The sequence below is a fragment of the Crocodylus siamensis genome, chromosome 9, assembly GCF_052110815.1.
Source record: "Crocodylus siamensis isolate JL-2025a chromosome 9, ASM5211081v1, whole genome shotgun sequence".
NCBI lineage: Eukaryota > Metazoa > Chordata > Crocodylia > Crocodylidae > Crocodylus > Crocodylus siamensis.
Genome location: NC_143403.1, coordinates 1,980,079 through 1,997,130, shown reverse-complemented (window position 1 = coordinate 1,997,130; position 17,052 = coordinate 1,980,079). Strand labels below are relative to the sequence as shown.

Below are 17,052 nucleotides of genomic sequence, written 5' to 3'. Positions count from 1 at the left end.
GATGTACTGTATCCATCAGTCTTGCTTTCATCTGATACTTAGGAGGGAGAAGGGCTTTAACAGTATTTTTCTGTAGAGGCCTGGAAGTGCTTTACCACCTGAGATCTCTCTGAAAATCCTAGCAACGCTTAAGCCATTTGTGTTTGGACTCACATCTTTCAGAGTCAGCTCACTTTCTTTGGCAAAAGCAAAGTCTTTGCCTGTTTTAGTCCTCATTTAACATTGCAAGATATCACCTGGTTTTAAGGGATCCTCGCTTCATTCTCTTTTTTTTTATAAGACTTTGTTGGCTATTAGACCCAAGCTTTGTGATTAGTTTACTCATTCTTGTGTAGCTGGATCTAGCTGATAATGTAGCAGTTAGGAAATGGCATGAAAGAACAGAGGGGATGGGTGAACATAGAACCTGAGCTGTCACTTTGTTCTGAAGCTATGACTTTATCTGAAAAGCTGCATTGTTTCTGTTTAGCGCCAAACCTTTCCTGTTAAACAGTGAATAGAGCTCGGAAACACTTGAAAAATGATGCTGCATATCTGAAGGACAGAGGACTTTTTTAGTGTCTGATTGGTCGTATTTTTGTTCCCTGGTTTTGTTGTGCTGTGTGTAGGATCTAATTGGTGGCTAGTGATAAATTCCAGTGTCAGAGCATTTGTTATGAATTTGCAAATAAATCTAATCTGGGCTGCAGCAGGCAGATGCACTTAACAGTCCAGTGGTGCAGGCGTAATTTATGTTGGTGTGTAGAATGGTATTTACGTACAGTGTTGTGGGTAGTAAATTCTGTATCAAGAACATCCAGGTCCAAATGCAGAGGGGATGATGTTTGTGTTTTTTATCAAGTTGTAGTCAGCACTTGAAACAGAGTCCTCTGCCAACACTGCCCTTTCCAGACTCTAGACTTTCTGCAGCCTGGAAGAGGCTGGAGTTTTAAGAACGTGGATTAGATGCAGACAGTCAGGGATATATGTCAGCCATACTTCCAGTGGGGTTTTAAAGTTAAATTACTTGACTAGATGCTTTTTGCATATTAAGACAAAAGGCAAGTATGTTCAGTGCATAACCTGTTGAATTAAATCCATCTATGGAATAGGCCTTGTAGTAGCCTATTAGTCCTTTTTCTTTTTTTATACACCATGCATAAGGATTTGCTTAGCTTAACTAGCACAGAATGTATTGAGATTTTCTCTCGGCACCATGAAGTTTAGATTAAATGTCGACATAAAGTTTATTTTATAATACTAATATCTGTTTTGGCTTAGAGCAGTAATTCTTCACCAGGGTGCTGTGAGAGGTTTTTTTAAGCTTGCCAGGGTTTGTTAGGTGAGCAAACAACTATGTGTGATTCAAAAGATAAACCCAGAGATTTAAAATAGGAATCCAGAGTGTCAAAAACCTGCCCTGGTGTGGTCTTTCTGAGTTTTTTGCAACAGAAGAATTCCTCTTATTTTTCTGCACTCAAAAATGAGCCAAAACTAACAGGTGGCATTTTATAAAGAGTAGCTTGAGTTGAAAAAGAGAGAACAACCAGCTAAAAGTATCTTGGTTTGCAGTTGGTGTCTTAGCTAATGTAAATGTTGTTGGCCTTTTGAGGTTTTTAGGAGCTAAGACCTAATCAAGAAGTGCAGTACTACTTAGGAGGGCAAAACACAAGTGGTTAAGGGTGTTATTTAATTTTATTATTATTTATTATTATTGATATTTTGTAATATTTTACTCCTCCCATAAGTCTTCTAGCATAGGATTAAGTGAACATCTGTCAAAATCATGGACTATGCAGGCAAGGCATGCTCAACCAGGGGGATGGGATGGGGCCTCAGGCAGGCAGGGAACAGCGTCTGGGATGGGTGAACAGGGCCAGGGCCTGGATCGTGGGGCGGTGACAGTGCAGGGCTACAGTCCGCAGAACCAGTGCCCGTTGCAGGGATGTGCAGGCGGTGCATTGTGGCTCTGCCCTGGGCCTTGGCCCCACGCTGTCCCAGCGTGTGATCCCGCCCCAGCCCTCCTGGCCTGTCCTTCTCCCCATCCACCCAGCTGAGTGCACCCTGCCTGTGTGGGTCCTAGGGTGATCTCCATGGAGACCTTACCTGTACCTTCTAGTGACCCTGGGAGTGGATGTGGGGCAGACGGGCTGGGTTGGCCAGGTAGCAGTGCCAGGTTGTGATGGTAGCAGGGGTCCAGTATTGGCAGTGGCAGCCAGAAGGAGGTGCTGCTGCTGGGGCTGCCAGGAAGCAGTCTGGCTGCCATGCCACCTGAGCCCTGCTGCATACCTGGGGGCGTCAGGACCAGCCACATGCACCATGGCCTGGGCTGCCCCCCACATTTGGGCTGAGTGAAGCCAAGGGACCTGCCGCGGGCCAGATAAAATCCCCTGATGGACCGGTTCTGGCCCGTGGGCTGTATTTTACCCATTCCGGGTTACAGTATTACTCAAAGGCTTTGGTTTGGTTTCAGCAGCAAGGCTCCAATGGTTTTGTTTGATCTTTTATATGTATCGGGCCAGACAGTTGAAATAAACGGTTTCTCAGTTTGGAGTAGGGAGGGGACATTTGGTGGATTGGCTAACTGTTTAATGGATTTTTGACCTTCTGGACCAAGATTAGACTCTTTTAAGTGAAAACAGAAGCAACTGATCAAAGCTTTTTAAAATGTGCTAAAGATTATTCCGTGCAAAGCAGGAGAGTAGATACCTTCTAAAAACAAGATTTGAACTCTTATTGCTGTTTCATTTCCTCCTTTTACCAAACTGACAATTGAAATGAAAAATGTGACCCTTATCTGTATCTATTACATAGTCTGTGCACACAGTCTCTCTCTTTCAGCTTTGGCTTTTGGGGCAGGGGGAGCAGCTGAAAGTGGCAGCAGCTACAACAGATTCTAAGGGTAGAAAGTGGCAGCATGATACAAGCAAATATTTGCCAGTTATTAAAAGGCAAACTTCCCTCCTTCCTAGCAACTGTTAATTTTGGATCTGGCTGCTTGCACTTCCATAAACAGGCTTTTGAACTAGTGCTACGTAATGAGGGCAGTTGAGGAGGCCTTGCGGTCTGACGAAGTCGGGGAGCCAGAACAGTCCAGGGCTGTAACATAATCTAAAACACTGATTCACTGTGTATGACCTTGGACTGGTCACGCGATCTCTTTGGGCCTCCATCAGCCTTGCTGGAAAACTGGCTCTGCAGCACCTCAGCACAGACCAGATACTGCTTTTAAGCATAGGTTTCCAGGAAGAGCTGCATGTCAGTCAGCAGGCTGACAGTGCTCATGACCAAGTCTGTGGTGTGCTGTGTGTCCATTCTTCAGATCTTTTCATTCTCTCATACCCCTCTCCTTTTCCAAAGGGGAGGAGAAGAAGCGCGAGAAGGAGAAACGATTTGCTTTCTACACTCGATTGAACCAGTTACTTATATTGTCCGTCGTCTGGATTCTGATACAGTGGCAGAGAGGGAATGCGGCCAGTGTTACCTGGAACGAGTTTGCAAATGAGATGCTAGCCAAGGGGGAGATCCAGAGGGTGCAGGTGAATCCAGAGACCGGCATAGTGGAGATCTTTCTGTATCCAGGAGCAATCATACATAAACAACATGTGAGTGACTTTGCTGCTGAAATAAATAATCCCAGATCAAGTTGTTGGAGAAATTTATCAAATATGTCTTCGTTAAAGAAAGCCCCAGCTGCTGCTATGTCACTTATGTGAAGTTCGGGGGATTTCTGCCATTTAAACCAATTTTTAATTATGGATTTTAATCTCTTCTCTGATGATGGTTGCTTAAATATCACAAAAACTGTCACAGACCTCTAAAAATGTAAAGGGTTTTGATTTGTTTCTTTGTTTTGCCCCTTTAAATATTTCCTTTTATAGACTCAATTAAGATGCCTTTGAGTACAAATTTTTTGCTACTGGCTGACGGGCAGAGATGGTCACAGCCACCTATGTGGTATTTTGTTTCGGATCCTTGACAATCCCTAAATGCATAGACCCTTTTATTTCTTTTAATAAACAAAACCCTTGAGTGCACATTAAGCATTGACCTGCTGGGCTTTTATCAGGAGTCACTGCTGAGAAATATCAGAAATTGAGTAGATCCGCAGCACCCTGGGGTGCAGCACCATGGGGTTCCTTGAGATTCTTTCAGGGGTGCTGCATCATGCCATGCAATGTTAGGGTTTTTATATGTGCAAATATCATTCGCAAGATAAGCCCAGAGATTTCAAATAGGAATTCATAGTATTAAGAAAGGCCTATGTGTTGTGGTCTTTCTGAGTTCTTTGCAACAGAAAAAAATATTGTATTATTTTTCCAAAATCAAAAAAAACCTCCAAAGAATGAAAACTAAGAGCTGGGACTTGAGCCTAGCAAGGGGTGCCCTGAGCCTAAAAAGGCTGAGAAGCACTGGGTTAGACAGTAAATCATTTATTTGGTCATTGGTTCATTTTCTTCAGTGAGTTCACAAACCACTTCGTGGCATTCACTGTTGTGTGGGATGTACAAAAGTGCTCTAAAGGATCTCAACCACATGCAGGAAACTGGACTGGCATGGACGTCCTTTTTCTGAGCAGGTGCACAGGTGGATCCAAGCTACCGGTAAAAATGGCCTTTTTAAGGAATAACACCGTCCTCCAAGTTGCACACAGTCATTGCCGTTTCTGGAGACTAGTTCGTTAGCTGAGATTTTCTGCACTTTGCCTCAAAATGTAACTGTATAGATGCATGCATGTCTTTGTGTGACTGAAAGGCGAGAGTTATTTTTTTTCCTTTGGTCTCAGTTCTGTTCCATTGCTACTTGCTCCTGTTTTGGTGCACTTGCTGGACAGACGGTGACCCTGAGTTAGAGGGGAGTTTACCCTGATCCCCCTATGCTAGTACTTGCTACTGTAACTTTACGCTACCACGTGTCTCTCTCTGTCTTCTTTGTCCAGGCACGTGTACAGGTTTTCAGAATGCCTGTGGTCAATATTGACAAGTTTGAAGAAAAGCTGAGCGCATTGGAGGACCAGCTGAACATTGACAGAAAGGACAGGATCCCAGTTTCCTACCAGCGCCATAGCCCCTTTGAAAAGTATGTTGTGTTAATTGCTATTGCTTATGTATGTTATGGCTGTAACCCTATGCACAGTACTGCACAAACTCCAGAACAGAGGCAGCCCCTGCCCTGAAGAGTGTACAAGTGTCTTACAACCATAGGCCCTGTTTTAGAAGGCATCTAAACATCAGGGACTGAGCTCCTTCTGCAGGACTCAACTGATACCAGCAAATGTTGGCAAAGGACAGAAATGTGCAAGAGGCTCAGAGTCCCTAGAGTGAGGATCTGCAAGCCTGAGAGAGCTGGCGTGAGTTGCTATGGATTTTTGTAAAAGTAATTTCCTAATGGAGCACTTCTGTCCTTTTAATCGATTCTCATGCTGCAAACCACGATAAACCTTGTAACACAGTGGGCTCACCAAATGTGACATTATCCGCCAGCGCAAAGAGAAGTGGGAATCCTAGTCAGCCTTTCCCTACTTTAAACATGAAACTGGCTTAAGGTGGGTTGAGCCAGTTTATAAAAATAAACCCCCTTAGCTTTGGCCCATGAAAACAATAGCTGCAGATCAGACAGATAGCAGGATCTGGCACTCGCTCTGACTTGGAGCCGTGTGCCGAGACGAACGGCTTTAATGATAAGACTCGGTGTCAGCGAGAAGCAAGGGCTCCTATTAAATTTATAGACTTTTTTTTTCCCAGTCCAAATCCCAGGTGTCATTGTCAAAACAATTCAACACTGGCTAAAGCTTTTAATTCTAATATCAGCCTGCAAGAGAGGAGTGAAAAGAGGAGGCGGGGTGGGGAGAGAAACCTCCCTGAAAGGATGCAAGAGTGCTGACTGGAATCTAGGGTTTTTTTGTTTCTAAACACCAGTACCAGCATCTTACAGTCTGTTTGCTGCTGCTGTGGTTTATTTGTCCTTCTAGTAAAGCTGGCAGCATGTTCTTGCAAAACAAGATTTATGGAATCCACAGTACAAACAGACTTATGAAGCCCCCTTACTAGGGACTTGGACATGTCCAGAAGCACCTCCTTCCTGGAGGGCAAACAGACCATGGTAGAGGGAAGCTCTCTCTAAGCATGTGCATGACTCGAGTGTAGGAAGTGCTTTTAATCAACTGCTTACTCTAAGCCACTAGCAAAGCTGCAGAAATCTGGCATCTTCTAGCCCAAGATATTCCTTTACCATAAAAATGGAAGGGAAAGGGTGCTGTGACATTTCAAATTACCCTGCTGGTTCAGGGGAGCCATAGCTGTCTTCCAGCATTACTTAGCTGCATTCTTGTAATGTAGCAGATGGTAACAGCATCAACTGGGTGTGCATGGGCTTTCCTTCAGGGGCTCCTGAAGAGCAATAGACATGGCAATTTTTCATCCCTGACTGTGAAGGGAACTAGTTTAGAATGAGATGCAGCATTTATTGCTTCTGATCATGTGACTGAAACTTGTAGATTTATAATGTTTTTTTCCCCCAACTTTTTTTTTGTATAAGCAGCAAGCTTGTGTTCCTGGCTGCATATCCATTACCTAACATCATTGTTCTCCTGTGAAAAGAGGAACCCTAAAAGATGTAGGGTTGTACATTATTCGCAGTGACTTCAGAATTCAGGGCCTGATCCTGTGAGGTATACAGTACTTGCAAATCTGGGCCTGTTCAGATGCTAGGCACTGTGCAGAACCAAGCCCTTGTTTGCACTGTTGGCAAAATAAAGGTGACTATTTTTTCTAACTCCCTGTGCTGTAGACAAAGCTTTAGGGTCTGGGGACCCAGCAGTGTTGTATGCATAGAGAGCCTAAGAACCGTGACCATGATCCAAGGACCATGATTGGACTTTGCAGTCTAGTGATCCCTGGCTGAGTAACTGGCCCTGAGGGCCCATTACTAGCCCATGTAGAATTGAGCAGCCTTGTGGTGGCTCTGATCTAAGGAGCCAAACCTTTAGCTGCCCAAAGGATTTAAGGTGCTAGGTCCAATCCATGCAAAGAAGCCATTAGGCCCCTCTGTCTAGCTCTCCTCACTTGGAGAAGTATGCTGCCTTACCCCTACCGGATCCTGAGTGAGGCATAAATCAGCTGCACAAGATCTAGCCCATTTTTATCACGAGCAGATATTCCTCTGAAAGAGGTGATAAGGTAGTGTCACTTTGGCAGATATCGTCTGTATCTGCCTGGCCTCTGTTGACCCCTTTCAGTTATGTAACTTGTGGTTTTTGTTGTATGAAAAATATTCTTGATGCCATTTTTCTTCTGGTGTTTTTTTCCTCTCTGTTGTTGCACTTCTAGATGAACTGCTAAGGCCTTTGTAATATCCCAATAATAGATCAGTTGAATAAGTGTCTTGTGACCATCTGCTGAAATCTGTACCTGGCTTGCTACCGTGTTGTGTTTGTTTCTCAGGGCCCTCCGTTCCGTGGGATCACTCGTATTAGGAATAGCCATGTTTTGGTACTTCGGCCGTCTGGCTTTGAGAGCAGAATGGGAAGGAGGATTCAGTGCCTTTGTAAGTACACCAAGCCCAGCTGCTTTAGTTGTCTTGAAGCTTTTGGTTTGTCTCATCTTGTATTGGCCTGATCTCCTCCTCCTCCTTCCCCCCCTCTCCCCCTCATAAAGTCAACAGAAGATGAGAATTAACTGATGCCAGAAACTGTGCGGTCTTGACATATCTTGCATCTTTTCCTATCCTGATCAGCTGACTAGATTATACAGTAACTGGCTTCAGCTGAGGCCCTTTCTTTCCCTGACAGCAAGAAGGGCTGAGCTCAGTGAATTTGCAATGCAGTTTGCTATGCTATTTTCAAAGCTCACTAATGAGTTGCAGCTGCAAATGGTGTTTTTCGTTCTGGCTTGCCAACATGCTTCCCATACAGTTGTGAGTAGGAATCTCTGGTTTTTGCAAAATGACTTCTCAATGTATAAAATACGTTCAAATTCTGGATTTCATTAGGGGCTGGCCTCTTCTCCTCATGCCACAGGCCCTGTGTGTAACATCAGTCAAATCCCCTGTGCCCCTCCATAAGCAGACAGGACTGTGTAAATCTGACCTGGGTGTGGTTGCATTAATCCTAGGGACTCTTGAATGAAGAGAGCACCGAATCCAAATCCCCATTAAGATGTTTCCCAGCATATCTCTGCCTGGGCATTTCTTTGCTGGCTCTGCATTCATTTTGTAGAATGAAATGCAACTGCTTGGAAGAGCAGAGGAGCTTTAAAAAAGCTTGGACCGCAGGGGGCTTTCTGGGCTAGTTTCTGCTCTGGCATGTGTGGTTATAGTTGGGCCCTCCCTGTCTGACTCTCTGCAGTTGGACCTGTATGGCAGTTCAGACCCTCGAAACAAACTCCCCACGCACCTTAAAAAAAAAATCTTAGTAGCTGTTTTCAGCAAAGCATAATGAGCAGTTACAGGGAAGGTGTTTAACTAAATTGTTGTTTTGACTGTCACTGTGGTTTAACGCACAACAGGAGGCTCAAATGTGGTGCCTGTTACATTTGAGAGCCTGTAGTTCCATTTGTGAACTGCCTTGGAACAGAAACTGTGGCAGCAGTGCCAGATCATAGTGCAGAGTGGTGTATTGATGGTAAAGAGCCATTCACTTATGTTTCTCCACATTCATGTATATCCAGCCCAAATATACCTAAGGTCTAAGGCTTAGAAATCAGAATGAGGATATTGCCCTGTGGATCTGGGCCCTCTGCTCAGATTTGGAACTTGATTGTTTGGTTGGGAGGTGGAGCTGCTGCAGGTTTCCTCTGTGTCTATTACTGGAAAAGGTATCGGTTAAGAAAGTTACTGAATTGGCAGTCCCAGCCACTGTTACCGGAATGGCACTACTGTCTTCACAAAAGTGAAACGCTGGTGGCACTGAGTTGCTCTGCTCAGTTACAACAGAGACATATGCTGGGCTTTGTGATGCATCTTGTTAGAGGAGATCATGCTTTATGCTTCCTATAGCTCAAGGAAGTAGGTGAATTCCATTATCTGATCTCACCCAGCATTGCTAGTCTGCCCCTCCTTCCATGCCAAGACTCTGCCTTTAGATGTCACATGCTGTCTTCTTTACAGAACCAGCTGAAAATGGCTCGCTTCACCATTGTAGACGGGAAGTCTGGGAAAGGGATCAGCTTCAAGGATGTGGCAGGAATGCATGAAGCCAAAATGGAGGTCAAGGAATTTGTGGATTACTTGAAGGTAAGAACTACAAATGCTTTTGCTGTGAACAGAGGCAGAGAGGGCAGATCTTCTGGACAGCCCATATGAGCACAGCCTGATTCCCAGGGTCAGAGTGATTCTGACCTAGACGGCAAAAGACAGAGGTCCTCCCTGCAGGGAGGGAATGTTGGAGTCGGGTAGAATTCCTCGGGCTCACCTTTCCTTAGCTGTGCATCTTGTTCACAGTACTTCTAATGTTTTATAATCCTTTCTTCCGGGGGGGGTGAGGGCGAATGAGCTCCAGTGTCTTTGCTGCCTGTGTTCCTGAATGGTCTAAGCAGGATGCACTCTCTCTTTGTCTTGTGCTGACCCTGTTTAAACAAGCTGCCAGTGACAGCAAAAGCCAGTCTCTGTAATGGTGAGTGCTGAGCAGGAGAGCGCAGGCTTCTGCTCACATGAACTCAGAGCCCCTGACGCTTTTCTTGTCTATTTTGGATAGTCACAAATTAAACTCTGAATGTTGCCCCTTTAAAAATGCACACCATGGCCAGCCCCCGCTCCTCATTTCCCTCCACCTACCCTCCAGCAACTGACAGAACTGTGTTGTGCTTGCAGAACCCAGACCGTTACCTCCAACTTGGGGCCAAGGTGCCCAAAGGTGTCCTGTTACTTGGCCCTCCCGGCTGTGGAAAGACCTTGTTGGCAAAGGCCGTGGCTACTGAGGCAAAAGTGCCGTTTCTGGCAATGGCTGGCTCCGAGTTCATAGAGGTGATAGGAGGTAAGTCTGTTGACCTTGGACAGGAAAGAATGCAGGTGGAGGGGTAGTTCAATCTGCTGGAGCATGCAAAAGTGCTTCCTGTGCCTGGGACAAGGAGCCAAACCCAGGCAAGGTTGGCCTGAGCGTATGTGTAGATGACGCAACATGTGTTGTCGCTGATAGTCAGTGCCATTGGCACAACTGCCAGCATGAGCTCCCTGCCTGACTATTGTAATGTGACCTCCTTCCATCCCTTTCTGCTGTTCAGGGGAGAGCTCTTTGTCCTGCTGCCTGTAGCAAACTTGATGTCCTCAGCCCCTGTTGCAGCTCTCCTTGCAGCCTAGGGTGTGGCATTCGCACTGCTGTGCCCCTCTTTTTTTTCCTGCCAGCAGCCAGGCATGTCCCCCAACCAGCAGAGCAGTTGCCCAGGACCCCTACTCACTGACTGCCCAGTCTGCACATGCACTATTGCCTCATGTTTCTGGAACTGAAGCTCTCCCCTCCAGGCTGCTTTCCCTGTGTAAGGGTAAGAGTGACTGCCCTCCCTAGGAATCTGGCTTCTTGCATAGAGCACAGCACAGGGGCTGGGTGGGTGAATCTCTAACCCACAGCAGGGACAGGTGTGCCTAGAGTGAGAGTTTTTTTCTTTCTTTCTTTCCTAGAGCAGCTCTTGAGGATGCCTGGAGTACTATGAGCCCAGTGAAGAGGCAGTGTGCTCTAGTACTGGTCGGGACTTAGGATGCTGCATATTTGTGTCCTGATTTGCTATATGATCTTGGTCTTTCATTTTACTTTTTTATGTCTCGCTTCTGGTCTGTCTGTCTGTCTTTTTGCTTGATTGTAATCTCTTGACAGCAAGGGCTATTATCTGCCAAGGATTTGACCAGGGCCAGGCTTCTGTCTTGGTTGTGGCCTATCGGTGCTATTGTACCACAGATAATTAAAATATATATAGTGTATACAGCTTGACCGTTGTAATTCCCCTATTTCTCCCCTGATTCCTTGCCCTTCCCTAGGTCTTGGAGCGGCTCGTGTTCGTAGCCTCTTCAAAGAAGCCCGGGCTCGTGCCCCCTGTATTGTGTATATTGATGAGATAGATGCTGTGGGTAAGAAACGCTCAACCAGCATGTCATTTTTCAATGCTGAGGGGGAGCAGACCTTGAACCAGCTGCTGGTGGAGATGGATGGTGAGTATTGCTCTCACCCAGCCTTGTGGAGGGCCTTTCTACCTCCACAAGGATTCCAGACTTAAACCTGCATTTTGCCCCCACCTTGCCAGTCACATTTCTTTGTAGTCTCTCCCAAGTTTAAGGATTTTATCTGTCTTGAAATCCACGTCCCTCCTCCTCCTCCTTTAACAGCTTTGAGTGGGTCCAGGAACAGCGAAGCTGTGTTTGTCAAAGCCAGAAATGGTGTCCACGGTGATCAAGGAAGATGGCAGGGAGGGGAATGTCAAGAGCTCTGTGGTGATCCTGAGCTGCATCTGATGGTTAGGTGTCCATGGGGACACCTCAGGGAGACCCACTCAAGATTTGAGTGTGAACAGAAAGGAAGTCTGGACTTGGGTAGGTGAGTGAAGCAGGGAGCATGGAGATGTTTGTTTGCAACCAGATTTCCCCAGAGAGAAGAGGCCCTGTGTTGGCTCTGAGGAACCCACAGGAGGTTAAGAAGGATCTTCTGATGGATGTGCTGGAGATGGAACTCAGCCTAGGTAAATGGGGTGAGCCCTGCAGGTTTGTGTCCCAGCTTGTACCAGGAGCCTCCTGCTCACTGGAGTAAAAGGTGACAACATCCACACCTGTGTGTGGCTTGAGCAGGGAATTCTGAGCACATAGTGAACAGCAGAAGGGGAAGCCTGATCACACCATTTCCTTGTAAATGACCTCAACCTGGTGAGATCCCAAAGTCTGGTCTGCACCACAAACCCTGGGCATTAAGGAGCAACCGTTTGCTCATGGCTGTTGTCTACAATCCTTCTCTTCAGCTGATCCTGTTGCAAGCCAGTCGCTGACCTGATAGTCTGCCCCCTCCCCGTGGTGGCTGTGCTCCAGTGGGGCTTTGCGAGTGTAGTGGCTGGAGATGCACACACTGCAGTTGCTGAAACAAGAAGTCTCTTGGCCTGATGCTCTCCCCTTACTGCAGGGAAGAGACAGAGTGGTTAAATTAATCAAAGCCATTTAACCCTTTCTTTTTCCAAGCAGTTTGTCTCTAAGCCGTACAAATGCAAAGATTTTTTTGTTTTTGTTTTTAAGGCTGGATTTCCAATACTAGTTTTATTCACCAATACAACTCGCAGGGGTTGCTTTTGTTGGCTGCTCCTCATGACTGATCCTGTGGCCACTGAAGCCAAAACCTTTTAATAGCCAGGTGACATCATGTTGGGAGGCTTAGTACAGATTCAGAGATGCTGACTTGGTTTTCTTGGAGTGGATGTTTCAGGCCTCTGGGACCCAGGCTAGGAGCAAGAAGCTGATGCAAGAAGAATACACTCCGGTAGTTTTGCTTTTGTTATATACATCCTAATAGTCAGACCTATTTTAAGACTGAATCTGTCCAGCTGCAAAGCAGATAATGTATGGTACAGTCTAATCCTGCCGTGTGAATGAAGGCTGTTATCCCCCATGTGACTGCCAGTCTCTCTGCTTATTTATTATGCTCTGAAGTGCAATGTGATACATGACCGAAGAATGAAGGTGCTTCATCCTCTTTGGGAGCTTATTCTGACAGTGTCCTGTGGGGAGGAAGAACTGAGGTGCATGGTGGAACAAGCTGCTTTTTCCTGTAGGGCCAGTCTTGTGACTTACCTGTAGCCTTAATCTCTCTGGTGAGCTAGTGTGTGTTGACACATTTGGCAGCTTTGCAGCTTTCTGGGAGCTGGGGAGAGCTGAAACTCAACAGGCTTATGTTCAGGAGGCTGCTTTGCTGTAGCATCTGACTTGGCAGTCAAGGAAGAGAAAGGAACCAACCCAGGCCTTCCCTGGAAGCTTGCTGTATGCCAGGCCTATTGACATCTGCTGCTTGAAAGAATATATTGAGTGACACATACCCAGAGGCCTCCAGGCACCTGATGGAACATAACAAATAAGCAGCATGGTTCAGTGACTCAGCATGGTTCTTTTGCTCCCCACTTGAGCTACACAAGCAACAGCCCCGTGGTGCCTTTCTCCTGCACTGGCCCCGCACCCCCCGTGACTCCAGACCTCTAAACCCTTATGTTCCTTTTGTTCTTACAGTCTGGGAGGCAAGGGCCCAGCCTAAACCCTGGCGGTAACAGGTTGGATGTGTTGAATGTCATTGCCCAGATACATGGTAATTGCCGTTGCTTGTATGATGTCAGTTTGGAAGGTTAGCTCTTCAGGCTGAGGCTTTCTTTTCACACTGGGCTACAACTGACAGAGTTCATGAAGTAAACACCAGGGTAGATGAGCTGTGCTAACTAAAGACTAGTGTTAGTACAAGAAAATAGGTATGGCCTAGCCTGAATAGTGCAGGATTGCCTTCCAGGCCAGCATCCTTAAGTAACAGGAAGCAAAAGTCTGCAGCTTGTCTGCCTCATGCCCTGAAGTTTTCAGCTGTGGCTTCCTTCTCCCCACCCCAGCTATACCCTTGCACAGCAGAATGGGAGCCCTGCAATAGCAAATCCCATCACACTTATTTTTGCTCTTGTTTCGCCGCAGGCATGGGGACCAGGGATCATGTCATAGTGCTGGCTTCTACCAACCGCGCTGATGTCTTGGATGATGCTCTCATGAGACCAGGGAGGCTCGACCGGCACATTTTTATTGATCTTCCAACACTCCAGGTATATACCACCTCCCTCCTTTCACCCTCCCAATATAGCTGTGAAACTGCTGTCCCACTACATCACCATTTCATGAATACCTGTGTAGGTGATGCCCAAGTCTTTGGTGGGAGTGGCAAACCTATTTCAATGGTCATGGCTTGCTGTCAGTCTGCCTTGCAGGGCTGTTGGGCCTTGTTCACAGCTACGGGAAATTAACTAAAACTGAGGCTGCCAGGGAGAATGAAGTCTAATGTGGTACTTGCTCCGTCTTGTTGGCCGTGGGCCAATAGAGATTGGGAACCATCTTTCTGTTGCTTGTCTGTGCCTCAAAGCAAAGACTCACTGTGGTAATGCAGAGTCTTTTGCACCGACAGGATGACTCACGGTTTCAGGTGTCTCCCCCTGCTTCTGTCTAGCTGTGGTTGAGAGCTTTACTGGAAGGTGGCTGTTGTGTCCTGGAGGCAAAGAGTTTTATGATGCGTCTGTGTGCTCTTGCTCTTCCATCTGAAGCTAAGAGCTACCTAATGTGGTGCTGTAGCTAGTACAGCCTGTGTGGGGAGAGCTGAGGGCAGGAATACACCTTCAATGCCCCCAGCTCATTGTCCCCCACTTGTCCTGTTGTTTCTGGATACATGTGACTCCACTTCTGAACCCCAAGCATGCTCGGATCTGTTCAGCAGCAGCAGTCCCATGCCTTTGGCATTGCAACAGAGGCTTGGAAACCAGCAGCGAAGACATGCTCTCATGCAGAGCGTGTCCTCCTCCCATCTGCAGCTTTACCATCTTCCTCGGGGTTTCCATGCAAAATACCTTAAATGCATGATACGATCTGGCACCGGAAGCATGAACTGTGTCGCTGCCCTGGAGGAGGAAGGTGGTGGTGGGTGGGGGTAAAAAAATCCCTGGCAATGGAGCCCATTGTTTTAATCAGGATCTTCTGAATGAGTCACTTGTTGGCCCCCTGCCAGCTGTCATTCAGCCCCCAACTTAATCTTGAGATTGTCACATGCTGCTCAGGGAGCAAAAGGGTTCCTCACAGCACAGGAGGGCACAGACACACCAGCCAAGCTCCTGGTTCCTCACCCGTAAGTCCTATGATGGCAGAAGCAACATTAAGCCGTAAACCAAAGCCAAAGCTGGGAGGGGACAGAGTGACTCTGGGAGGACTTACTGGAAGCCTTCATGCATCTGTCCTGAATTTGAGAGCTGTGGATGCATCCAGGCCCCCCAGGGCGAGGGCAGTGGAGTGGGGCAGCTTCGCCCTCTGGTGGCCTTGTCCTTTCCTCAGCACCAGGCACTTAGGGCCTGTACTTCCAGCTTCCCACCAAAGTGGCTGGCTGCCTCGCGTGTTGGGGTTCTACTGAAAGCCCCTGCCCGGTCTCCAGATCGCTGGTGCTATCACTGAGTACTTGCCTCTCCCTATAAATGCTCTGTCTTTTCTTCACAGGACAGGAAAGAGATCTTCGAGCAGTACTTGAAGGGGCTGAAGCTCACCCAGACTGGCAGCTTCTACTCGCAGCACCTGGCTGAGCTCACCCCAGGGTTCAGCGGTACAAGACGCTTGTTCCTTGCCAGGGCTTGATGCACTGTCAGGGTTTCCTTGCTTGTGAGCTCATGGCTCTTGTTTTTGTCAGCCCTCACATATGATGCATTTTGTCTCGGTGATTTTTTTTTCTTCATCTATTCCTGACGTGGCTAGAACCTGGGCAGTCCCTCCCATACCAACATGCCTAAAAGGAACGCTCTTAACCTTTTCAGGCACCCGGCTGTCTGCTGCCTGGTGGAGGGGGAGGGAGGGGGAATGAGCCTCTACAATGCTTGTGACCCAGATTCCTATGAGAGAAGGCTACCACCACCAGGCTGCTATTGCAAATGAGCTGCACTTCACTATGCTGAGCCAGGAAGAGATTGCTAAATCAATAAAAGCTTTAACGGAAAAAAAGGATTCCATCTCGGGTGGAAAGGAACAGAGGTTACTTTGTAGTACAGGGTAAAAAATCAAACCACTCTCCTGGTTCCCATATCCAGCCACTGGTCAGAGTGGGCAGTTGGCAGCTTGAAACTGAGCTGCTGAGCACAGGGCCTCAATGTTTTTTTTTCTCATGCAGTTCCTGGAATATCTTTTTCTAGTTTTTTTCCCCTCTAACAGGCCCCAGCATGCTGCCTCTTCGTGACTTCTTTCACCAGCCCCCCACCACCATCACCCACACGCACACATACGCAAACTCAGAACAGATGTTCTTTCTCTTCTGTGCAGAGGTTTGTGTGGCTGCTGCTTGAACAACGCCCTGGCCCATGCCAATCCCAGCCGGCCCACAACACTCCTCTTGTCAAAAGCCAGCCTGGGCTTTTTAGCCCTGTTAATTGATTGCTGAACTGTGTCCCCTGCATGGCAGCCTAGTGCTGATTGCCAAGGCAGTTGCATTGTTTAAATCCAACATAAACACCACAAATTAAGTTTGTTCTCTGTTTCTAAGTAACAAAGGGGGCTCATGAAGCGGGTGTGTTTTACTTCCCTATATCCTCTTCCAGACTTGCCTTGCTGTTTCTGCTGCCCCCCTGCCTCTTCTTGCCCATCATAACAAATAAAATGTAACTTTTGTAACCTGCCTTATTCACAGGTGCTGACGTAGCAAACATTTGCAATGAGGCTGCTCTCCATGCTGCCAGAGAGGGCCATAAATCCATCCATACCTCCAGCTTTGAGTATGCTGTGGAGAAAGTCATTGCAGGTGAGCTGTCCTGACCCTTAGCCTCTTGGAGACATGCTAGGATAGTGCTGCCTCTGAAGTGCTTGCTGCTTCTTCAGTGTGGTTCTAATTACTGGGCAAAGTTCTAGGAAGATGGATGGGTTCTAACCGTGCCTCCTCCTGGATAGAGACAGGCTCTCTGATTTTTTTTTTTGCTGCTGCTGCTGCAAAATTGTCCTTTTATGTTTTAAAACAAAGTTTTAGCCTTTATGAGGGCAAAGAAGTTTCCAAACCAGAGTCCAAACTGCTAGTGGTCTTCCTGAGTCTTCAGAAGAGCCTGGATCAGTGGCTCTGAGAGGTGCAAAGAGAATAGTGAACCCAATGAGGGTGATCTGAAAAGCTGGTTTGAATTCATAAGATTTTATTTTTAGAGAGTATCTTGGTGTATCTGATCATCGTTCAGCACTATTATAATTAAAAGGTGTGAGGCCTTTTTACCCCTTCTTCAGCAGCCAGGATAAGGAAAGAGCGGATGAGTGTTGAATATGCATGGAACATTTGACATGTTCAGGCTTTGGCTTAAACAGGAGCCTTCATAGAGAACATCCTGCCAGCTGCCTTTTGCTCTTGTGCACTTCAGTGGAGCCCTC

The 17,052-nt window shown here is 46.9% G+C and overlaps 1 protein-coding gene across 5 annotated transcripts in view; it reads left to right on the top strand.

The window, feature by feature from the left end:
* SPG7 (SPG7 matrix AAA peptidase subunit, paraplegin) overlaps positions 1-17,052 on the top strand; it is a 48,010-nt gene that overhangs the window by 20,809 nt on the left and 10,149 nt on the right. For 2 of the 5 annotated variants that reach the window (XM_090062673.1, XM_090062672.1), the window contains exons 3-11: positions 3,435-3,584; positions 4,919-5,058; positions 7,422-7,524; positions 9,085-9,210; positions 9,787-9,949; positions 10,945-11,115; positions 13,606-13,730; positions 15,160-15,262; positions 16,334-16,444. In XM_090062673.1, the coding sequence (XP_089918799.1) occupies positions 3,435-3,584; positions 4,919-5,058; positions 7,422-7,524; positions 9,085-9,210; positions 9,787-9,949; positions 10,945-11,115; positions 13,606-13,730; positions 15,160-15,262; positions 16,334-16,444 (1,192 nt within the window). Of the gene's footprint in view, positions 1-3,339; positions 3,585-4,918; positions 5,059-7,421; positions 7,525-9,084; positions 9,211-9,786; positions 9,950-10,944; positions 11,116-13,605; positions 13,731-15,159; positions 15,263-16,333; positions 16,445-17,052 lie in introns of all 5 variants that reach the window. The other 3 variants (XM_090062671.1, XM_090062669.1, XM_090062670.1) reach the window with 2 other exon arrangements.